Source organism: Ptiloglossa arizonensis, chromosome 11 (assembly GCF_051014685.1).
Source record: "Ptiloglossa arizonensis isolate GNS036 chromosome 11, iyPtiAriz1_principal, whole genome shotgun sequence".
NCBI classification, from domain to species: domain Eukaryota; kingdom Metazoa; phylum Arthropoda; class Insecta; order Hymenoptera; family Colletidae; genus Ptiloglossa; species Ptiloglossa arizonensis.
In genome coordinates this window covers 5,228,467-5,252,589 of record NC_135058.1, presented here as the reverse complement: position 1 = coordinate 5,252,589, position 24,123 = coordinate 5,228,467, and the positions used below count along the sequence as shown (strand labels likewise).

Below are 24,123 nucleotides of genomic sequence, written 5' to 3'. Positions count from 1 at the left end.
TTTAACGATTGACTTTAGATGTATGAATTTTTTTAAATGAATTTCAATACTTGATTATTTTTATTATTTTATGCTTTGTTCAAATGTAATAAAGAAAAACGATATTTTAATATGAGTTAAAAAAATAAAAAATTAAGTTGTGAAAGGTATTTATAAAACCATATTTTTTGTAATGTTACAGAATAATTTATATTTATTTAGTATGTCCATATGTATCCATATACACACACGTGCGTGTGCGAGCGCACGCACATACATACACGTACATATATAATATATTATATATATTATATATGTACATATATAGATTAGTTTTAAAAGTAAATAATCTTTAATCGTTTTAAACATATATACTTTTTACACAGTTTAATATTACACACGTTAAGTTTATTACATATAATATATTATTACAAAAATGGATTTAGAAGTAACTATAGTTGAACGTTTACAAAAATTAAGACAATGGCAGCTGGAGCAACAAGAACGATTATTGAAACAGCAACAAATGCAAAGAAAGATGTTAACTCAGAAACAAGATTCTATGTATAAAGCACTTGAACTATCATTACAAGAACTTGATCTTGATGAAAGTATACAGCACACAAATAATTTAAGTAGAATTGAAGCCAATAGTAAAACTGATAATGAAGTCTTTATTGTATTACATAATGAATCACAGAAAGAAGAAACTTATGCAGAAATGTTAAATGATGAATCAAATATTAATCAAGGTGGAACTAATTTTAGCAATCTGGTTTCTCAAGAACAGTTATTTAATGAAAATTTATTCAAAGAAGCAGTTAATGCTGATAATTATATAAATGAACAATCCAAAGGCAAGGCAATATCTGATACAAAAATTGGCATAAGCTTAACTTCTCCAAAGCACAAAAAAGAAATAGAACAATTTATTATAGATGGAGTGGCACCATTGTCATCTAATAAAACATCACTTAATCACATTTGCATCGATGATGTACCAGTTCCTTCTTCAAAGAAAGATTTTCATATGTTACTTGAAGAAAAATTAAAAGACTGTGGAAATGTACCTTGTGAAAAATCTAATAATAATTTAGTACGTAAAGTAAAAAAACCATTTTTAAGAAAAGGAGAGGGTTTATCTAGATTTAAATTACATAGAGAGCCACAATTTTCTATGATAAATAAAAGATCACGCAGTGCATCTTTTTCTGCTAGTACACAATCTGATTCTAAGCATTCTAAGAGTGAAACTGGATATAGCAATATCACTCGATCTTCAAAAAGTACACAATTATCAAGAAATACACAGTGTACAAATTTATCACAAAAACGTTTATCCCTAAAGAATGTTCCACTACCAAAAAAGAAAGTTCGTAGCAAATCCGAATCTAGTACAGCAGTTACTCAATTGGAAGATTCTATTAATGAAATTGAAAGTACAGCTGAATTAAATACTTTAGATTTTCATTCAAGAACACAAAAAGAAATGGAGGAAGTAAGAATATTTGAATTACTTGAAGAAAAAGCAGAGAATTCCAGCTTTTGTTCAACATCTAGTACAGTAGTTGCATTTTTACAACAATCAACACCATTTAAAATGAAGAAAGGAAATCTTAACACAGAAAATTGTATAGTTAATATAAAACAACACACTAGTCCAATAATTAAAAATCCTAAGGATCAGTCAGTTTTAAAGTCTAATCATGCTTACGTATGTACAGCTTCTAGTAAAAGCAACAATTCTTATTGTGATTTCAAACCTCTTATGGTTCAGAAAGAATTACACTCATCTTTAATGAAAAATAACAAAATTTCATGTAGTGCACATAAAAGAATACATCCTTTGCAAGGTGACAAAGAAAACAATAAAATAGATACAAATATAAAAAGACATGCTTCATTAGAAAATCAAGTTCAATCTTCACATAATGAACAAAACTTTTATGATATTTCTAATGCTGATAATGATAATGATATAGATGTTAGTCTTCACGTTAGATTTTCTGAATATAATGAATATAAAACTATTGGATTGACAGACACGTCTAGTATATCAACCGAATCATTGACAATAAAAGATTTCTCTGATGAAAAGGTATGGAATGATCCTTTAACTCCAGAAATATCAGATACAGAAACATTACCAATGCCATTTGAGATACCACAGTCACCTACAATAATTCATGATAAAATACAAAATAATAATCTTAAATCCAAACTTGAACAATGCAATATATCAGAACCAAATTATAGAGTGAAAAACTTTGGTAGTATGAGACAAAAGAATTATAATAAAGATATGAATCAACATGTTTATCATAGTGATTCAGAATTCACAGATACTACTAAACAATCTCATAATAATGAACAGTGTATTTTAGACGAATACAATGAAAAAAATTTAACATTGCAGAAGGCTAATAATTTTTATAATACTGAAAAATCAGGGAAATGTATAGAAAAGTGTAACAGTAAAGAAACAGATAAATGTGTAGATAGTTATAATAATATAGTTGTAATCGAGGATCAAAAAAGTGAAGCAAATTTACAAGAAATGAATGAAACCATTTTCAAATCAGAACTTTTAAAAAATCGTCTACTAGAACTTGAACAAGAAATTAATATATTTCGTAAAGAAAATACAGCTTTATCTATTCAAAAAAAAAAATTACACGAAAGTCACAAAATTTTACAAAAAGAATATGCAGAAAAGGAAAGGAACTTAGAAGAAAATAGAAAACAAGGAGAAGACCGTTTACAAGAAGAAAGAAAAAAACTAGTTCGTGAAAAAACTGCATTAGAAAATAGAATGCGAGATGCACAAGAAAAAGCTCAACAAAGTAAATTAGAAAGGCAAGAAATACAAAATTTGAAACAAGAATTAGAAAAATTAAAGGATGAAATACATGTAAAAGAAAGTAGATGGAATGCTGCACAATCTAGACATAAATGTCAGGTGAGAATATTAAAAATGGAAAATTCAAAATTGAAACAAGAAATTGAAAGATTACAAAATTTGAAAAAAGGTAATGTTAAAAATAAAGGAAATTCTGGAAGTTTTTCAAATACAAAAGCAATTCATCAAATTAATAAACAACTTAATAAGCAGTTTAATGACTGCCAAAAAGCTAATAATAATTCATCATCAGATGACAGTGATAAGTTGATAGAACCAATGATGAATGCAACTGGTATGATTGATACTCAGAATGTAAATGACAGTGAATATAATTGCAACAGTGATAAAAGTGTTATGAATGAAAAATTACAAGAATGTCAGACAAGTATGGTAAATGTTGTTAAAAAACGTAATTTATATGAAAATTTAATTAAAGAAGCAACATTTGATTTAACAGACGTTCAAGAACAATCTCATACTTCAGAAAATTTAAATGAGTCTATACCTGATTTAAGTAATAAGTTAAATAAGTTAAGCAGACCAATGAATAACATAGAAGATAATTCTGAAAAATCAAATAGAGACACTAATCTTGTATCTTTAAATGATACCAATCCAAATAACAATGTTCAATTACATGTACAAAATGAATATACAAATTTCATATCTCCTACCAAAATGTCTCATGACAACCACAATGAAAAACTAACACCAATATCATCCGATGAGTTATCATCAAATGCATATATAAAAAGTATGTCTTCATCTTGCCAAACTAGCCTTAATATTGATAAACAAGGCATAAAACAAAATCTATATCCAGATGGACGTGTTGTATATTGGTATCCAAATGGAAATGTTAAAAAAATCTTTCCTGATCAAGGTTTAACTAAATTAATATATTATAATGGAGATGTCCGTGAAACTAATAAAAATGGAAAAGTAAGATACTTCTATGCATCAACACGTACGTGGCATACAACAATGCCAGATGGTTTAGAAATTTTAGAATTTGATGAGTAAGCTACTATATTTACATTTATATTGCAATTTTTGATATTTAATTATGTATAAAATAACATTTTTATTACATAGTGGTCAAATAGAAAGACGATCACATAGTGGTATAGTGGAAGTATCATTTCCAGATGGTTCAATACAAGTTTTAGAATCAGATGGCACTGAGAACTGGACATTACCAGATGGAACATTAATTCAGACTTTTACTAACGGAGAAAAAATGTTTACTTTACCAAATGGACAACGAGAAATACATACTAAAGCTCATAAGGTAATAAATAATGATACATGTATAGACATACACATATATAGTCTGATTATAGTATAATCATTTTAAATAGACAATCTAATAATGCAATAATTTTAATAAAATTTATTTGTTTCATAAAATAAAATTTGTTTTTCAATATACCTAACACATGTATAATTAATTGTTTTATATATTTTAGAGACGAGAATATCCTGATGGTACTGTTAAATTCATTTATCCTGATGGTACTCAAAAAACACAGTATTCAAATGGTAGAATACGCCTTAAAGATAAATATGGTTATCTTATAGTAGATACATACGAATAAAAGTGATAAATGTTGCATTTTTCATATATATTATCACAGGTGTATGTTTAAAATTGACATTCTCTAAGTATAATAAAATTCCGTTTAAAATTAAGTATATCAAATGTAAATGTATTTTAGGTAATTCCTGTACACATATATTTAAAATATAATTAGATACAAGTAATATTTAAAATAATAGTTATAAATAAATTAAAATAAACAAAGACTGAATTTTATACTATTATATTACAAATAAAAATAAAATTTCGTAATACGGAACTGGGTTATTCAATAATGCTTATTTTACATATCTTTAAGTGTACATTAGGGAGCATCAATTCCTGTCGTTTGAAGGAAATACGGCGTACAAAATGTATTCCCTTCTTCTTCACGCATGCATCTTAGTTCGCGGCCCTCTGACTTGAGGACCTCTGCCACTGATATATAAAGAATCGTAGATTTGAATTATAACAGTATTATTTAATCGTGATAATTTTACTTACTGTAATGATGCCTATAAGTTCAAGTGTTAAAAAATGGGTTACAGGGCTCGGCGCGTTAAGTGGTGCAACGATATTTTATTGGCATGTTTATGGTGACAAAGAATTTCTAAAGGTACACAATTCCTGGACAACAAATGTAACCCCCTCGGTTAGGTGGGATCACAATTGGGATAGGTATAATCTTTATCATTGTATTAATAAAAATTGTCAGTAATTTTATAATTTAATATTAACACATAACCAAGATTGTATTATTTGTTTTAGTAAATATTATGTATTCGGAACTCTGAAATATTTGTCACTTTTCACTACAAATGAGAAATAAAAACTTTTTATTCATGTATGAAACTATTAAATATAAAATTGTGATTCTATTTAAATTACTTCATTAAAAAAAATATTGTCTGTACATGAAAATATTATCTTTACCTATATATTTATAAATGTATTTATACGTTGATATCTTGATTTTTCATTCTCTTGTGCATAATTGAATTTTTATTTTTTGCTTATAACGAAAATAATTTATTACATTTGTATTATTCATAGTTATAAATTAATTTTTTTAGTATTTAATTATTTCTGAGGATTATATTTTATTAATTTTTAATGTATTGCACCAATAATTATATTTGCAGACGAGATCCTAAAAGCTTAGTGAAGCCAATGAAAATAAAAAATGAATCGAATGAAAATATATACAATACGGAATTATCAACAACAAAAGCAAAAGCCGTTCGTCATATACTTTTAATTCGTCATGGACAATATAACATTGGAGGCAAAACAGATTCCGATAGAACACTTACAAAGCTTGGTTAGTGTTTCATATATATAATTTCTTTCAAGTTTGATTACATTAATATATGTTAATAATTATATATGTATGCAAAAGTTAATATAACTTAATTTTCACCTATCAATAAAAATGTAATTTTAAATAGTTTAAGAATTTTCATTAATTTAAGTATTTTAATTTTAATAAAAAATATATTTAAAGTTAATGAACAAGTTAATACAAAATTAACTATTAATAACAATTAAATTTTCATAATTATATAAAGGAAGGCAACAGGCTGAGGCAACAGGAAGAAGATTACAAGAATTAGGTTTTCCATACACTGAGATTATAAGATCTACAATGACTCGAGCTCAAGAAACTGCTAAAATAATAGAAGCAATTATTAAAAATGTAGCGGTAAACAATGATTCAATTCTTATTGAAGGTGCACCTATACCACCTGAACCACCAATTGGTCATTGGAAATCAGAAGTACATGTAGGAATATTATATAAAATTTCTATCTTTTATTCTGAGAATTTAAAAAACTTGATATTTTATCTACATAAAGTAATATTATTTAATATTAATATATTTTAGTTTTATGAAGATGGACCTAGAATAGAAGCTGCATTTAGAAAATACTTTCATCGTGCAGACCCTAGCCAAGATAAAGATTCTTATACTATTATTATTTGCCATGCAAATATTATTAGATATTTTGTGTGCCGGTAAATTACTTTTCTATATATTATTTATATACTGATATATAAATATAATGTTCCTTCAAATTTTTATTCATTTCAGAGCATTGCAATTTCCACCTGAAGGCTGGATGCGCTTAGCTTTAAAACATGCAAGTATTACATGGATCTCTGTTTATCCTAGTGGCAGAGTAACATTATTAACTTATGGTGATACTGGACATATGAAACCACACTTAATTTCATCTACTTAAAATTAAAATTTGTATAAAAAAGGACATTGTATCATTTAGATTTAATATCATCTACAGATTGTAAGTTATATAAAAACAGTATACTTTTATTTATTCATTTCACTCACAAAAATAGTAGTATTGAAATATTTTTATGGAAAATCCTACAAGCATTTTGAAAGTTATGATTCCTTTTAAATAATCAAAATCTACTTACAATACTTAAAATAGCTCAAATATTAATAAAAAGAATTTATATTTATATGAAGTTTTATTAATATGTACTAATATTATAGAAAGCAATCACGTGTACTATAGTTATGGTCTAATATTAAATTATACTTATTGTAATTCTCAATTTATAGAATTATAAAGGTCCACTTACATTGATTATATACATTTGTACAAAATGTATTGTATAAATACAATTCATTAACATGTTAATACTTAATCTTCTACATATTTTTTAATTTGTACAGTACGAATATTATAATAAAAAAAAAATCTACTTTAAATACAGTTTTATGATGGTATGATAACAAAATCAGTTGCAATCTATTTTAAGTATATTTATAGAGTGAGTCCTTGAGTTGCACAGAGTTGTAGATATATGATTGTGCCTCTACTTATGTTCTTGTACATATTTTTTATGTATGTATATATTTAGATATTAAATAAAATTTTCTTTTCATAAAGGACTACATGTGTATTTGTTTATTTTTAATTAATTTTTGAAATTTAGATTGTACATCAAATGTATTATAAGAAGAAAGAAAGATCAATTCTAAAAGAAATAGCGAGTTGTATTAGATTAAATGCTTTAGTTAGCCTTAAAAGGACTTGAGACTGAACAAACATTAACTAACACTATTCACATTTTCTCTACTCATGATACCACATTCTTTTTTATTTGAGAGTAACCTTTCTTCCTACAATACATTGAGTTTATACAATTTGACTTATGAAGAGAGCTTTAAAACAAATTAACTGTGCAAGCAGAGGGACTTACTGTTCAATTATAATTAACTATGTAGTAGATAATCTCGTAGATTTTCTTGCATAATATCGTTGTAATGCTGATTCAAATACAGGTCCAACTGTTCTTTTCTCCCAAATTTTAAATCTTTCTTTCTTTTCAGCCTCTATTTTTGCTTTTGCAGTAATTTTAGGTCCATCTATTTTATCATTCTCATTATTATCTGGTATATCTTCAATATCCTTTTTATTTAAGGTATTATCTGTTGTAGTTTTATTCTGTGTTTTACTAGGCTCAGATACTTCAGTTTGATCCTTTGGTTTTTTATTGCTAGGTTTCACTATGTGTTCTATTTCAATATTTTTATGTTTTTCAGACAAAGAACTTTTTGTTTTATTCTCTACCATCTGTGGACTTTCAGTATCTGTATCACTTTCTTCTTCCATTATTCTCTGCCTATATTGCCTACTTTTTTTGGTGTTTTTACTTGTAATTTGTTCTTTATTTGATGTAATTGTATTTGCTTCCTTATTCACACTTTCTATTTCAGTATGTAAATTGGTTTTACAATGTAAAATATACGCTTCATGTGTACTATCCGTACTTTCAGATTCTTGCGAATCCTTAACAGTCTGTTCATATAAATGTCTATAAAATCCTGACATATCTTGTTGTTTCTTAACATCTGCGATAGCTTCTAGTCTATCCATTCTAGATTCTTCTTCTTCAAGTTTTTTAAATTCTTCTAATTTTGCTCTATAAGCAGAAGTGACAAAACTTTCTTTGTCTGCATACATTGCTCCTTCTGCTTCTCGTTCTTTTTGTACCATTCTTTCAATTCTGTGTTCTTGTTCTCGTTTTCTTCGTTCAGCAGCTTTTAAAAGATTTTGAATATATTTTGGTTTCTTCTTCTCGTCCTTGGCTTCTTTTAACTGACTTTTCATACGTTCCATGTCATCATATACTTCATCATATTGATATATTGTTGGATCTTCCTTTAAGGCCTTCTGCATATTTAACTTGGTTTGTTTTTTAATTTTATTTTTCGCCTCTTCTGCTTTAAGAGCTTTTTTGACCCAATCGGTACCATCTTCTTCATCTGTATCATTATCATCTGCAAATATATTGCTAGCTTTTGGCATTGCAGGTTGTTGTTTTTTAGGTAAAATTAAACCATACCTAAAATCGTTTGTAATGATTACTCACTTTATAAAGTACTAAATTCTTCTATTGTGTACGGAATTTACAAAAAAGGATTATAACGTAATATTAAAATATTTATATAACTTACTGTTTTTCCTCTTTGTTGCTAAGCATATTTATAAGAAATTCTATAAATAAAAGTCAGTAATTTTAATACGCATTGAAATTTTAATACAAATTTATATTAAAGAACATGAAATGTCTAGACAAATAGGTATAAGTCTAAACCTACAAACAGACAGATTAATAACCTCTCTCCTGCAATCTTTTTAGATTAAAATTCGAATAAACATGTTAATTTCTCTAGTATTTAACGAATCACATTACTTAAAAAATAGGGAAATATGACTGAATTCAACTAAGTAAAAGTATAGATCAGTATAGATGCGCAACAAAGTTAATGCGTATTCACGTGCAGATTTGAATCGAAGAGAAACGTAATTTTATTTTAACATATTAAATAGTAGTTTTATAATATTTATAGAACAATCAAACATTATTCTTATCAAAATACTTTTTTAAAATAAATAAAAAGGATAATAATTGTTTACGTGACAAAAATGAACAAACAGAACTTACACTGAAATCGTTTTAATAAAATCTGTTGTAAATTATATATTTTAAAAAAGGAAAAAGATTATTAATATCTAAAGTATTGTATAGTATATAGTTCAAAAAATATTTGTACACAGTGCCGCACGGCGCGTGTGAAACGCTCATGATACTTTTATATAAATAATTACGATTTTTGGAGAACAATTTTTTTAAAAACTTACAAATTATTTGAAAGTCACATGCCTTGATAATACATTGAGAATTATTTTTAAAAAAAGAAAACAATTTTTGTTGTTATATGGATAGAAGGATGCAGTGAGAAAGGATATATATATGACATGTATCGTTTATTATAATCTCCTACCCTACTACCCACGCTTGTATGTACTTGCAGACGTCATCAGTATGCTATATCGACGTTGTATATATTGGATCGTGTAGAATGTCTTGTTGAAATTAAAAAATTTATTACACTCTTGCATAAATATATTTTTAAATATGGTACAGATAGGTACTATGTATAGTATTGTGCTGTTTGTTTTCTCATTTACAGGGATTATTAATGGTTTTACGATAAATTCCGAAGAAAAGTTAGAAGACTTTATTACACCACACTATACCCATTATGAGGAACTTAATCAGTTATTTGATTCTCTGGTCAAATCGTATCCTAATTTGGCGAAAGTGTTCTCGATAGGAAAATCTGTAGAAGGCAGAAATTTATTGGTTCTTGAAATTTCTGAAAATGTCAGAGAACGAAAGCTGGGTGAACCAATGGTAAAATATGTTGCCAATATGCATGGTGATGAAGCTGTTGGCAGAGAATTGTTAATATATCTTGCCCAATATCTTCTACGCAATTATGGAAAAGATGAAAGAGTTACAAAGTTAGTAAATAACACTGATATCTTCCTTATGCCATCTATGAATCCAGATGGTTTTGAAAAATCAGAAGTAATACTTTTATTTTATTATTCTTTGCCTTTATGATTTAAAGATAACTGAGAAATGTATGTTAATTTAATATTTGATTTTTTAGGAAGGAAAATGCGAGTCAAAGAAAGATTTCTCAGGACGTGAGAATGCAAAACATGTTGATTTAAACAGAGATTTTCCAGATCAGTTTGACGGAAGAATTACAAAACAACTACAAAAAGGCAATAGTATATTAGATGGGCGTCAAACTGAAACAATAGCTATGATGACATGGATTGTTACAGAACCATTTGTATTATCGGGGAATCTTCATGGAGGCGCTGTTGTAGCTAGTTATCCATATGATTCTGGGTAATAATTGTTTAAAATCTTATATGATTAGTTTTATTTTATATTTAATGTATTTTATTCTTTATTATGTTAAAACAATTGTAACACACACACACACACACACACACACACACACATCTTATATATGTTCTTTTTTAGAATCTCAAGAAGTTGCTGTATTGAAAGTAAAAGTCCAGATGATGAGTTGTTTAAATACTTAGCTCATACATATGCAGATAATCATCCACAAATGCGCGCCGGCAATACTTGTCCCTTAGAGATTTTCCAAGGTGGTGTTACAAATGGAGCATATTGGTGAGTAAGAATACTTATATTTGTATTTCCTAAAAATCAGTATTTATAAAAAAATGTTATTAAAGTTTTTGTGCTCTAGGTATGAAGTTATTGGTGGAATGCAAGATTTCAATTATGTTTGTTCTAATACATTTGAGATAACATTTGAACTTAGCTGTTGTAAATATCCAAATGCTTCGATAATGCCAGAGCACTGGATCCTAAATAAGGAATCTCTTATAAAATATATTGAACAAGCACATATTGGAGTGAAAGGTTATTATATATTTAATAAATACAATTAATTTCTTTATAATAATAAGATATATTAATCTGAATTTTAATTGTAGGACTTGTAAGAGACACAGAAGGTCAACCAATAGAAGCAGCAATTATTATTGTGGATGGAATAGATCATAATATTACAACCACACATCGTGGAGAATATTGGCGTTTGTTGCTACCTGGAACTTATTTTATTCGTGCAGAAGCATGGGGGTGAGTATGCTTCAATAATAAATATAATATTTGTATTAATTAAATAAAATTGTTATATGTATTATATGTTCATTTTCAATCGTAGATATCAGCCAAGTGAACCAATAAATGTTACTGTAGAACCAGGGGAACCAACCATTGTCAATTTTACTTTAAAACAAGACACCTTTGATGATCAAGGTAATCAAGATATAATGGTAGTCAGGTTGTACCCTTAACAAACTATTTTGCTTTTGCAATTACATGAACTATTCAATTATGATTACGATAAATTCATGCAAAATATAAATTGTTCCATAATTCATATGCTTTATTTCTTTATTACATTATGTTTTGTTATGTATTTCTTGGAGATGCAGTTTTTTTTTAAAATTTATTATTTTTTACATTTAAATTTAATATTACTTTTCTAAATGTATCATTTATATTTGGTTTATTATATGTTATTATTTTCATTTTACAGCACTGATACGATAATATAACAACACCAGATTCTTTGATTCTACTTGTTATGCCTATACATTTTATCACAGTTTATAGTTTTATTAGCACAAATAAGCATAAAAAAATAAACACAAGGTATGGAGAAAAACTGTATAAAAATTTGTAATCTATAGGAAAACAATTATTTACATTGAATAATATTTGCTTATAGTACAAAGTATTTGAACTACAGACTTAAGCAAAAAATCCAACGCATTTTCAAACTTTTCTGTACTATTTTTATTTTTTGCTTTTATATTTCCTCTAACTTAATTTCTAAACTCATTTGTTATATATTGTAAGCTAAATATGAGAAATAAATGTTTTGAATATAAAAGTATGGAATTTATAATGAGCTTTTATATTATCAATGTATTGCATTTATAATGTTTTTGAATAATGGGTCTAAATACTTTGTATAATATGCAAATTAGGGTTATATTATATTATACATTTGTCATCAGATGAACATTAATAGGATATAGAACGTATCTTTTTATTAACTCTTGCCATAGATTATTTAAAACATGTTTTAATCAAACCATTTTTATGTTACTGAACAAATTGGGAACTGTGATTTATTTTTTATTTGAACGCTCTCTGGTATATGATGTATACTTTTTATATTAATAAATATTTAAAGGAGCAGATAATATAGTAAATAATTAACAAAAAAAAAAAAAAATGAATGGAAGAGTAACTCTTATTTTTATACATGTTTTGTGGCATTTTTATTCAATGTGTTTTTAAACATTTAAGTAAATGAATTTCTATTTCAATAGTTTTAAAAAAATATACGAAGTTTCCAAACATTTTTAGTGCAAGACATATTATACGAACACTTATTATGTAATTTTATTAACAGTGTCAGAAGAATGTAAAACAGTGAGTGATGTTTACGTTTATATTTGTAATTTGATGTATAGTATAATATATTTGAACTAAATGTACAATATCTGGAATTAATAATAAAGTACTATATTTGCTTCAAACAGCGAGTTAGTTTACTTAAATATTTTCCAGCCTATTCCTATTATTTTTTATCCATTAAGTAGCACAATTTTTTAAAATATATTTTATTGTTCTTTTATTTATGAAGTTTTTATTTTCTCTGTACCTTGTGTTGCAATGTATATCTTAAACATTTAATTCCATGGTTTTTATAACTTATTTTTAAATTTGTCTCAAGTGTATTTAAATGTACTTCTTATTTCAACACTAACCATTTTTTTTATACAGCATGTTAGTTTTAATTCTATTTTTATGTTTTGTAATATTGTATTTATTTTCACATAGGAAAAGTCCATTTAGATGAAGTTGAAGAAATTATAAGAGGTGTAGATGAATATGGGTTCTTTCAAAATACAAAATTTAAACATCATAATTACATAGCAATGGAAAAATATCTGAAGGATTTAAATTCATATTATCCAAATATTACGAGACTATATAGTATAGGAGAGACTGTTAAAAGACGTCAATTATATGTAATGGAAGTAACAGAAAATCCTGGAAAACATAGTCCAAATAAACCAGAAGTGAAGTATATAGGAAATATGCATGGGAATGAAGTGGTTGGCAGAGAAATTTTATTATTATTGTTAAAATACCTCTGTGAAAATTATAATAGTGATGATAGAGTTACAAAAATATTAAAAAATGTCAGATTACATGTTCTGCCAAGTATGAATCCTGATGGCTATGAAATTTCTAAAGAAGGAGATGTGTCTGGAGCACGAGGTAGAACAAATGCCAAGGGTGTTGATCTCAACAGAAATTTTCCTGATCAATATGACACAAGTGATGTATGAATTTTATTAATTATTTTAATTTTCAATATGTTCAACATATTGTTCTTCATATATGTTGTTTGATTAATTCTTTTATCAACTTTAATTATTGTTTATATTTTCTATATTACAGTGGAATAAACAGCAAGAACCTGAAACAAAAGCAGTTATGAATTGGATTGCAAGCATTCCATTTGTTTTATCTGCTGATTTCCATGGAGGAGCATTGGTAGCAAATTATCCATATGATAATGGACCGCATTATGCACCTAAGGGTCCAAATCTAAGTCCAGATGATAAAGTTTTTAAAGCTCTAGCGTTAGTATATTCAAATGCTCATCCTCGTATGCATCTTGGAGAGCCATGTCCTCCACTTCCAAATCAGCCACCCAATATGCGAAATGTACTTGAGGAACGCTTTCAAAATGGGATAACTAATGGAGCCGCCTGGTATTCTGTCAGTGGAGGCATGCAAGATTATAATTATGTCTACAGTAACGATTTTGCAATTACAGTAGAAGTAGGGTGTACGAAATTTCCAAATGCAACTGAATTACCAAAATTTTGGTTAGAAAATAGGGAACCTCTCTTGCGTTTTATTGAAATGGTACTTATCCCGGCATTAATATAATATATGAATACGTATAATATGTTATATAAACCAGTATTGTTTGTTATGCACAGTCTCGTAAAGGTATACATGGCGTAATACGTTCGTCTATTGGTAATCCTGTGTCCCGAGCTAAAATATCTGTTAATTCAATTGAGCATGATATCTATGCAGCTGAAGGTGGAGATTATTGGCGTCTTTTAGTACCAGGAAAATATAACGTTACGGTTAGCGCTGTGGGGTATGAATCCCAGATGCAAAGTGTAATTGTGCCAGATGGTGATAATATCGGTGAAGGAGAAATAACGTTGGATTTCACATTAATGCGAGATGATCCCGAACACTGGTACAACTATATAATATATATTGTTTTAAAATAAAAGTAGGGAATATTTTAACGTTATTTTTATGAAAATAAAAATTTTCAGAATTATAATATTTATATGTCATTAAATGTTAAAAGGCACAATATCTTATAAGGAATGATAAGAATTTCGTTTCATGAAGAAATTTAATAGTTTTATAGGATATCAAATAAATATTTTAACACCTCATGAAGTATATGAATATAATGAAATAGAGCATTATATATGTTTTTACTTTTTCTCTATTACTTTTTGAGTATTTTAAAAAATATTGATTTGTTTATTAAATACTCATATTTTTACATTAAATACAAAAAGAAATACAATTTCCTTCAATTCATACTTTATATTTGTTCAATAATTTATGTATTTCATTAATAATAAAAGATGACATATCTAAATAAAGATATAAATTTCAATTCTAGGTCATCTGCATACGATTTTCGATTGATGGCAAATTTACAGAATGTTTACTTAAAAAATGCAGAGTTAAGTGCTAGATTTAGTCAGTTAGAGAATCATCAACCAAATATTGCAGAGTTTCAAGCTGGGGAGTCATTAGTCAGTATGGCAATTCATTCTTTAAAGATTACACATATGGTGAGTATACTTTTGAAGAAATTAAAAATTTTTAAACGTTATGTACTACATATTAAATTTATGTAAAATATTTAAAATTTGATGACTCTTTATAGATGGGAGCACCAGAGGAAAATAAGTTACATATTGGTTTAATAGGAGGACTATTTGCGTCACAACCTGTAGGTAGAGAAATTCTACTAAGATTAGCAACTCATATTCTTATGGGAAATCAAATTGGAGATCCTCCAATACAGAGGATATTGAATAATGCAGTTTTACATTTTGTTCCTGGTGTGGACCCAGGTTTTGATAATATATTAGATATTCAAGATTGTAATCCTATTGTGGAAGGCGAAATAGGTGAAAAACTATTACAAAAAGACAACTTTGATAAAGGGAATGTTACTGAAGCATTTAAAAAAATATTAACTAATGAGGGGTATGATGTAATTATTATATTAGGAAGTGGAGCACTTAAAGTTAGGTAATGAAAAGCTAATTTTTTGAATGAGTTTAAAAAAAATATATATATATATGTATATATATATATATATTTTTCTTCATTTTAATTATATCACATACTTTTATCATGTAACAAAATAATTTATATATTTCTAATTTTTCTTCTAGTTACACAGATAATAATTTTAATGTATATAAAACTCTTGCTGAAAATTATGAACATTCAATGCATAAAGGGACATGTCATTTTCTTAATAATGAAGTTAAAGAACTACAAGATTATATTCAAAATGAATATAACATACCTGTAGTAAGTAATATATGTTTATTAGTTTGAAATACTTGGGTATAACATATATAATGTTATTCCCTTTTAGATAAGCATCAACTTGTCGTGTTGCAAATATCCACCTGCAGAATCTATTCCAATTATTTGGCGTGAAAATTTATTGCTACTGATGCAACTTATTCGCAGTCTAACAACTGGTATTCGCGCAGCAATAACAGACGTTGATAATGTTCCTCTGAGAGAGGCTCTCATTAAAATTGGAATGAAAAGTTATTCTGTTTCAAAGAATATGGCATATTTTAAAATTATTCTTCTTCCTGGTGAATATACACTAACAATTTCATCTGAAGGTTACGTGGAGCAATCCATAAAAGTTCATGTGAATGATGAGAGCATAACAGATCTTAATGTTAGAATGATCAAACATTATATAGATGAAGTAAACCATCAAGAGTATAATGTAGATCCAGAGCCAAATATTGTAAACCAAGTTTTAACCAATCTGAATGATAAATATTCACAGTTATCAATTTTACATACTATTGATAAATCACAAAATGGTACTCGAATAATGTGTTTAGAAATTGGAGCTGAAAATAATTATAAACGAATAGGCAAACCATCTATTGCTTTTGTGGCTGGTGTTTCAACTGGTGTACCCATAACTGCTAAAGTCTTATTACATTTTGCCACATATTTGTTAGAGCATTACAGAAAGGATACTAGAATTACAAATTATTTAGATAAATTTACAATATATATTGTTCCAGATTTATCTCAAAATTTTAATGGTAATCAATCTTGTTCTTCATTTATTATGGATGATTTACAATTTCCTATTAACAGTGCATTAACTAGTGAAGCAAATATGATCATTAATTGGTTTAAAAAAATGAATACAATGTTAGCAATAAATTTGAATATTGGTTCACAACATATTGAAATTCCTTTTACGGAAAAATATGGAAGAATACCCGAACAAGAATATAAAACTGATGAAGAAGGTATATTACAAGATTTGGCATCAACATATGTAAGAAATAATATCCATATGACTTCTAAAAATTCATATTGTAATCATAATTTGAATTTAACGGCGAATGGTATTGTTCATGCTGGAGAAGGTATTAGAAGAACAAGAAAACATTCGTTAATGGATTATCTTTATTTAAATACAAGTACTTTAATGATAGATGCATATGTTACTTGTTGTAACACGGATGATTCAAGAAACGTATGGGAGGATAATAAAGCTAGTTTATTAGCTGTAGTAGAAAAGCTTAACGAAGGAATGAAAGGATACGTTCTTAATAAAAATAATGAACCAATAGAAAATGCTATTTTATCATATAACAAATCAATGCATCATGTCAATAGTAGAACTAACGGAGTTTATTGGCTTTTACTTCAACCCGGTACTCATATTATAAGTGCTAAAGCTCCTGGATATATTGAACAGACTAAAATTTTTGCCACAACAGATGTACATACTATCTCAAATTTAATATTTAAATTAAGATTTAATGACAAGTTCCTGGGAATGCCTAGAATTGTTTTTATTATACTTCTAAGTAAGATATTATATATTTTTGTATAATATATTACATCTCCAAAAGATTAATTATAAATTAATTATATACAATATTTTTACAGGTACTATATGTTTAGGGATCATTGCCTGTGCTGTTTTCGTTTGTGCAAATTGTCAATCTTTTGAACAAACACAAAAGAACAATCGAAATGGATATGCATTTAGTTTACTTAAAGATGGAACAAGTTTCTTTGATGATGATGAAAAAGAAATTGAAATATTTAGAAGACCATTAAATGGTAAATGTTTTACCATTGAAAAATTGTATATTTATATTTTTGTAAATCTTTATTAAGATTTTATAGTAATTAGTTGAACTGATTTCCTTAGAATGATTTTCTTTTAATGATAATGGTTTTTAGTAGCCAATTACTATAAAATATACTATATCTTCTATTGTTAACTTGTATTTTTTCAGGACATATGCACAAGAATGAAGTTACAAAACCGTATTTTGATGATGATAACATGTCGAGTTCTGATGGTGCTAGTGACTTAGAATTTATTAAACCAGCTCAAGAGTGGGAAGATAAAATGTTAAAGGAAAATAGATAGTGCACTTGATGTGTTCACTTCTCATAATAAATAAATCAATTTTTCATTACATCTAAATTATTTAAAAAACATTTAAAGAAAGGAAAGTACTTAAAGAAAGAAATCTTGTCTTCAGTTATTGCTTTTATATATTGCATCAATAACTCATTTAAGAGATATATGACAAAGACTGTCATGCTATTTAAATTGGCACAATAATTATGTAAATTGCAACATAGCTTTTACTAAAACAAAGATCTTATATAATTATGTTTACCCAGTGACAACAAATTTGTTAATTGAGATTACTGTTAGATCATGAGATTACTTATTAATTTGCTACATTTAGGTCAAAGTAAAAATAGATAAAATAATGAAAAAAATAGAATCATTTTATGTATAAATGTTGTATCCAAAATCATATATGGATAAAACAGGAATGTATAATTTCAATGTGTATGTATTTGAAACTCTAAATGAATTTTATTCCACAAAAGAAGATAGATATGTTTTAAAAATGTAATTAAGTATTTTTATATGTGAAAAAGAATTAATATTTCATATGCGAAAATGCAATATACATTCCAGAGTTTTTTATATGTTATTTATATCCGAGTTTAAATGTATTTAGTATAACAAATTACTGTAAACACTGAATTTATAAACATATCTTTTATGAACATAGACTGTTATCTTTAAAATATCACAGTACTGAACATATATACATATACTCTTTTAATTCATATTATTAAAATCTTTTAATGTACTTATAAATGTTTTTATTAGTTTTTACTTAACACTGTACCCTTAATATCAATAAAGAATATTTATTAAAGTGATATATATTCCATATTTTTAATATCAATAATAATAATTAAAATTTGTGTTTTACAAGACATTTATAATTTTTATGTGACTAGAAGATTTGAAATTTGAAATATAAAGAAAAGCGGAAGCTGGTGCCTTTTATTACAGAATTTCATAAATTATTAATATTATTAATAAAGTATTCATACAGATGTATTTTACCGCCAAAATTTAAATACTGTAGTACGTGGCGGCACTTTTTGCGCGACAATGTGTCTAGAGTGTTGTCACTTACGTCTTGTCTTTTCAAATTAAAGCTTCACCTAGGTTAGGACGACTGGTGATATAAATGAAAAATTTTATAACGTTATAAATAGTTTGTTTAAGAATCTAGTACTGCAGTATAATTGTACAGTGTATTTTATTTAGTGCAACTAAAACGAACATACTTATGTTACTTTTGAGTATTCAGTTTTCGAACATGATCAAACAAACTGTTTACGCGGAAATAAGTTTAAGCCACTAACATAATTCTGGCCACGTGATTTTTGTTTGACAATCTTTTTACTTCCTTTATATGTCTCTTTTGGTAAGTAGTTCGTTCTATAAAGTATACCAATTCTACAAACAACTTTTAAACAAGACGTTTTTGTTCAGAATTTTCAGAAAAGTAAGTTTCACTTTATAATTTTTAATCTTGCACACTTTTACACGTATTAAAATAATGTCATATTTGTTGCCATTGGACATTTCTAGATTTTATAGTTTGAAAATGGCAAAAAGGGTGCAATCACCTTGGGTTCCACCACAAACAAAGAATCCTGTAGTTCTTAAACTGTACAATAGTTTAACTAGAAATAAAGAAGTATTTGTTCCTCAGTTTGGAAATCGTATATTATGGTACAGTTGTGGACCTACTGTGTACGATGCATCACATATGGGACATGCTAGGTAACTATAACTTATTTATGAAATAATATCATTTTAAAAGTATGTAATATCATATTTAAATATTACGTGCATAAATATGAATTTTTATATATCATTGTATGATTTTTCTTTTATATTTTAGGTCATACATATCTTTTGATATATTAAGGCGCGTGCTATCTGATTATTTTGGATATGATATTTTGTATGTAATGAATATTACTGATATAGATGATAAAATTATAAAGAGAGCTAGACAAAATTATTTATATGAGAAATATATAGAAGAAACTCATACTCTTGATGAAATTTTGGACAATGCAAAAGAGGTGATGTGCAACTTTGAAGAATCAGTGAAAAGTATGAACGATGCAGATAAGAAATGTATGTTACAAAAAATGTTGAATAATGTAGAAAAGGTTATTGAAAATCTTGAAAATGCAGTGAAACTTAAAGATGAGAATAAAATTAAAGAATCTCAAGAAGTACGTGTCTTTTATTTGTACTATCAATTTGTTACCAGTAAATATTTAATCAATTTAGTAATATTATTTAATGATATTGTTTTTGTAACTCCTATGAATGTAGCTGCTATTAAAAGAAGCACAAGATCCTTTGGCGGAATGGTTAGATAAAAAGAAAGGAGCTACAGTCACGGAACACTCGATATTTAACAAACTGTCGCAATATTGGGAATTGGAGTTCCACAATGATATGGATGCTTTAAATGTAAGATTAATTATAATTAAGAATTTAATTGCTTTAATTTAGATTGAAGGTTATAGAAACTTGAAACAGAATAACTTTTCTTAGGTATTAAGACCAAATGTTTTGACAAGGGTTAGCGAATATGTTCCTGAGATTATAGCATTCATTGAAAAAATCATAGAAAATGGACTTGCATATGAGAGCAATAGTTCCATATACTTTGATGTTGCTACCTTTGATAAGCAAGATAAGCATTATTATGCTAAACTTGTTCCGGAAGCATATGGTGATGCATCAAGTTTACAAGAAGGAGAAGGTAACGCTTGATTTCTTTTGAACGTTTGTAAAAAATATTTATTGTAAATTCTCATAATTAGGAGACTTAAGTACCTCAGAATCATCTGAAAAGAGATCACTGATAGATTTTGCACTTTGGAAACATTCAAAAGAAGGAGAGCCGTGGTGGGAAAGTCCTTGGGGTAATGGACGACCTGGTTGGCACATAGAGTGTTCGGTTATGGCATCTATAATTTGTGGAGAAAGTTTAGATATTCATACTGGAGGAGTTGATTTGAAGTTTCCACATCATGATAATGAAATAGCACAAGCAGAAGCATACTTTAACCATTCTAATTGGGTTAGATATTTTCTGCATTCTGGTCATTTGACTATAGCAGGCTGTAAAATGTCAAAATCCTTAAAAAATTTTATTACTATCAAAGATGCATTGAAAAAGCATTCAGCAAGACAGCTCAGGCTTGCATTTCTTTTGCATTCATGGAAAGATACATTAGATTATAGCGACAACACCATGAATATGGTTATTCAATATGAAAAGTTTTTAAATGTAGGTACAAACATTTGTCAGACAATATTTTATAAATCTACTTCAATAATTAAACATTCGTATACAGGTTGTTAACGAAAGTATGGGATCTTTTGTCAAGATTAATTCCTCGTGGCAATATCAATCGAAAAGTTCTCTTCTACTTTGTAATCCATGGCTTCGTTATTGAGATGTAACATGAGATATAACATGTTGGATACGCGTTTGTCGCATGTGAGTGCGTCCATATACGGCGCACGATTAACTTGTATCTCGATAATGGAACTTTAGATTGCAAAATGGTGACAGAATTCGATTTATTTTTACGCGAAGTATCATTTCTGGAAAAAGGTCTCATATTTTCGTTAAAACCCTTTATATTATTTATGATATACTATATAATTTGAAGTTCATTGTTTTTATTATAGGAGTTCTTTTTGAACGTAAAGTGTAAAATTAGATCTTTAGGTACAGAAACAAATATTAATACTTTTACTAAATGGAGAGATTCAGAAGTGGAATTAAATGCGAAATTTTGTCACAGTAAGGATTCTATACATAATGCACTATGTGGTAGGTTAAAAATTAATTGTACATTGTTAAATTTACCAAATTATTATAAACTTAATTATATGTACCCTGTATTACTTACGCGCATTAATAACATTGAAAGCACATTCTGTTACAGACAATATTGATACAAGAAGTGCACTCGATGTAATAAGAGATCTTGTGACATACTGCAACATTTATATGAATCAATGTAAGCAACCGAATACACTATTGCTTAGAGACGTTGCGATATATATTACAAAAATGTTTACCATATTTGGTGCAATATCGTCTTCGCACGATACTATTGGTTTCCCAATAGATGACAAGACTACAAGTGTAAATGTACGTTTTGTCTTTTTCCCACAGATCATGTGTCACATTTGTGTTTCCCACAGATCATTTATTTATAAATTTCATTGAATCAGGTCGAGGATGTTGTTATGCCTTATCTTGAAATTTTGGCGATGTTTCGACAAAAAATAAGAAATCAGGCTAAAACGTTGAAAGCTGGTAGTATTCTCGAGGAATGTGATCAATTACGCGATGATACTTTACTAAACATCGGAGTGCGTTTGGAGGATAGTAACGAAGAATTCTGTAAAGTTAAATTGGTAAACAGAGAAGAGCTTTTAAAAGAAAAAGAATGCAAACAGAAACTTGAATTTGAAAAGTCACTGGAAAAAGAAAAACGGAAGATGGAAGCCGCGGCGGCGGCTGCAGCAAAAGAAGCACAAAGAAAAATTCCTCCTTCGGAGATGTTTAAGTTAGAAACAAATAAATATTCTCAATTCGATAGCAATGTAAGTAAAGTCGTATGTTAATTGGTGTATATTTGTCGTTGCAATACCAATACAATTTTATTTGTAGGGCATACCAACGCACGATATTGATGGTAAAGAAATTAGCAAAGGACAAGTGAAGAAACTGCAAAAACTGCAGCAAGTACAAGAGAAAAGATACAACGAATACGTAACTTCTATGCAAAACGGCGCATAAAATTTTTCTTCAACATAGTATTATTTTGGCATTAAAAACTTAATCGGCCAAGAAAACTATTGTTTTCAGCCACCAGAAATATTTATTTTCACCTTAATTTCGCTTCATTGCATCACTTATTAATTTATTATGTAATACTTATACCGATGCTTATATTTGTACGATACTTAATCGAACGAGTTAACGTTACTCGGTTTTATATTTTTCTAAAGTCGTACGAATAAGAAAAATAGCTGCAATACTTACACGTTTGTAATGTTGATCAAACTTCTGTATTAATTTAAAACAAAAACGAATAAATCTATCGCAATACATTTTTAATTCGATGCTTGGTAAATCGGGCACGAATTTGTAGAAATACAAACTTCGTTTTAAGTGCTTCAAATATAAATGGAAAATGTTATTACTTCGACCATAAAATTACTATTCTCATAACCATGATGTCGTTTCGTATCGTCATTGGATTCGAGTGTCCTGAAACAAAATAAACTTCGTACGTTTCTATACCTACCGGATGAATCTGACACGCGATGCTGTTCATTATTAAAGCATAATACAGCTTTCACAATGACGCGCGAGCCGACAGTGACAGCTTTATAAACGTAAAAGCGATATAATGCTCGACTTGCGGTGAAGCAGACCGATATTCATCCCGCATTCAGGAACTGTGAAAACGCGAGACGAGCGAACTGGTTGTGTATCGCGTGCTTTTCCAACTGTAGAAAATACACGGTCCGATAATGTCTCGTTCCAAAAACGCGACGAAATGATTGAGAAAATACCCCCTTGAATTATATCCACGTATTTCCTCGTCCAATCCGAAGCAACGTAAAATATATCGTAACCGCACGACGCGTGTTATACCACTGTTGTGACTCTAGAATTTTCTTCCACTTTTCTAAGAAAAAATTATATCTCAACGATAGGTAAAATACGTAGCGAAAACATTGTCCGCAAACGGATTTGAATCGATTTAAAGTCGCGGAGCGTTAATGTACGATTCTGTTCGTTCGCAAAACGTTTTTATTTTCCGCTCGTTATTTCTGTATAATTGTTATATCGTAATGCGGTTACGGTTGTTCATTTTGAACGATGCGTATTCACGACCGTATTTAAGCACA

General features: G+C 27.9%; 5 protein-coding genes across 15 annotated transcripts; 4 read left to right on the top strand and 1 right to left on the bottom strand.

Annotated features, from left to right (window-relative positions):
• Nucleotides 1–58: 58 nt before the first annotated feature.
• Sas-4 (spindle assembly abnormal 4) lies at nt 59–4,700 on the top strand. 3 transcript variants are annotated; one of them, XM_076323130.1, is made up of 4 exons: nt 59–146; nt 426–3,900; nt 3,977–4,172; nt 4,351–4,700. In XM_076323130.1, exons 2-4 carry the CDS (start codon nt 506–508, stop codon nt 4,477–4,479), a joined length of 3,720 nt encoding a protein of 1,239 aa, XP_076179245.1. In that variant the 5' UTR covers nt 59–146; nt 426–505; the 3' UTR covers nt 4,480–4,700. The 3 variants fall into 3 exon arrangements, with proteins under 3 accessions (XP_076179245.1, XP_076179243.1, XP_076179244.1); XM_076323128.1 differs by having other exon boundaries at nt 74–146; nt 366–3,900; XM_076323129.1 differs by lacking the exon at nt 59–146 and having other exon boundaries at nt 188–3,900.
• Nucleotides 4,701–4,807: 107 nt separating this feature from the next.
• Nucleotides 4,808–6,912, top strand: LOC143152722 (serine/threonine-protein phosphatase Pgam5, mitochondrial). Of its 2 annotated transcripts, none has more exons than XM_076323138.1 (5): nt 4,808–5,138; nt 5,603–5,781; nt 6,029–6,237; nt 6,346–6,476; nt 6,553–6,912. In XM_076323138.1, exons 1-5 carry the CDS (start codon nt 4,969–4,971, stop codon nt 6,701–6,703), a joined length of 840 nt encoding a protein of 279 aa, XP_076179253.1. In that variant the 5' UTR covers nt 4,808–4,968; the 3' UTR covers nt 6,704–6,912. The 2 variants fall into 2 exon arrangements, with proteins under 2 accessions (XP_076179253.1, XP_076179252.1); XM_076323137.1 differs by having other exon boundaries at nt 4,812–5,138; nt 6,029–6,243; nt 6,553–6,908.
• Nucleotides 6,911–9,702, bottom strand: LOC143152721 (uncharacterized). 5 transcript variants are annotated; one of them, XM_076323132.1, is made up of 3 exons: nt 9,638–9,702; nt 8,950–8,989; nt 6,911–8,837 (listed from the first exon to the last, which is right to left on the bottom strand). In XM_076323132.1, the coding sequence occupies exons 2-3, from the start codon at nt 8,973–8,975 to the stop codon at nt 7,709–7,711; spliced, it is 1,155 nt and encodes a 384-aa protein (XP_076179247.1). In that variant the 5' UTR covers nt 8,976–8,989; nt 9,638–9,702; the 3' UTR covers nt 6,911–7,708. The 5 variants fall into 5 exon arrangements, with proteins under 5 accessions (XP_076179247.1, XP_076179249.1, XP_076179250.1 ...); XM_076323134.1 differs by lacking the exon at nt 9,638–9,702 and adding an exon at nt 9,098–9,273; XM_076323135.1 differs by lacking the exon at nt 9,638–9,702 and adding an exon at nt 9,113–9,273.
• Nucleotides 9,703–9,820: 118 nt separating this feature from the next.
• Svr (Carboxypeptidase D svr) lies at nt 9,821–18,544 on the top strand. 3 transcript variants are annotated; one of them, XM_076323148.1, is made up of 15 exons: nt 9,821–10,370; nt 10,456–10,703; nt 10,842–10,997; nt 11,077–11,252; nt 11,327–11,474; nt 11,560–11,654; nt 13,254–13,762; nt 13,881–14,354; nt 14,432–14,703; nt 15,148–15,322; nt 15,418–15,788; nt 15,935–16,076; nt 16,144–17,626; nt 17,709–17,885; nt 18,065–18,544. In XM_076323148.1, exons 1-15 carry the CDS (start codon nt 9,915–9,917, stop codon nt 18,199–18,201), a joined length of 5,019 nt encoding a protein of 1,672 aa, XP_076179263.1. In that variant the 5' UTR covers nt 9,821–9,914; the 3' UTR covers nt 18,202–18,544. The 3 variants fall into 3 exon arrangements, with proteins under 3 accessions (XP_076179263.1, XP_076179264.1, XP_076179266.1); XM_076323149.1 differs by lacking the exons at nt 13,254–13,762; nt 13,881–14,354; nt 14,432–14,703; ... (4 more) ...; nt 17,709–17,885; nt 18,065–18,544 and adding an exon at nt 11,938–12,269 and having other exon boundaries at nt 9,826–10,370; nt 11,560–11,679; XM_076323151.1 differs by lacking the exons at nt 13,254–13,762; nt 13,881–14,354; nt 14,432–14,703; ... (4 more) ...; nt 17,709–17,885; nt 18,065–18,544 and adding an exon at nt 11,938–12,259 and having other exon boundaries at nt 9,827–10,370.
• A 746-nt stretch (nt 18,545–19,290) lies between these two features.
• On the top strand, nt 19,291–23,323 carry Cysrs (cysteine--tRNA ligase, cytoplasmic). 2 transcript variants are annotated; one of them, XM_076322961.1, is made up of 10 exons: nt 19,291–19,657; nt 19,744–19,938; nt 20,060–20,402; nt 20,506–20,646; nt 20,731–20,941; nt 21,003–21,472; nt 21,880–22,024; nt 22,140–22,348; nt 22,432–22,806; nt 22,874–23,323. In XM_076322961.1, the coding sequence occupies exons 2-10, from the start codon at nt 19,760–19,762 to the stop codon at nt 23,000–23,002; spliced, it is 2,202 nt and encodes a 733-aa protein (XP_076179076.1). In that variant the 5' UTR covers nt 19,291–19,657; nt 19,744–19,759; the 3' UTR covers nt 23,003–23,323. The 2 variants fall into 2 exon arrangements, with proteins under 2 accessions (XP_076179076.1, XP_076179075.1); XM_076322960.1 differs by having other exon boundaries at nt 19,291–19,938.
• The last annotated feature ends 800 nt before the right edge of the window (nt 23,324–24,123 follow it).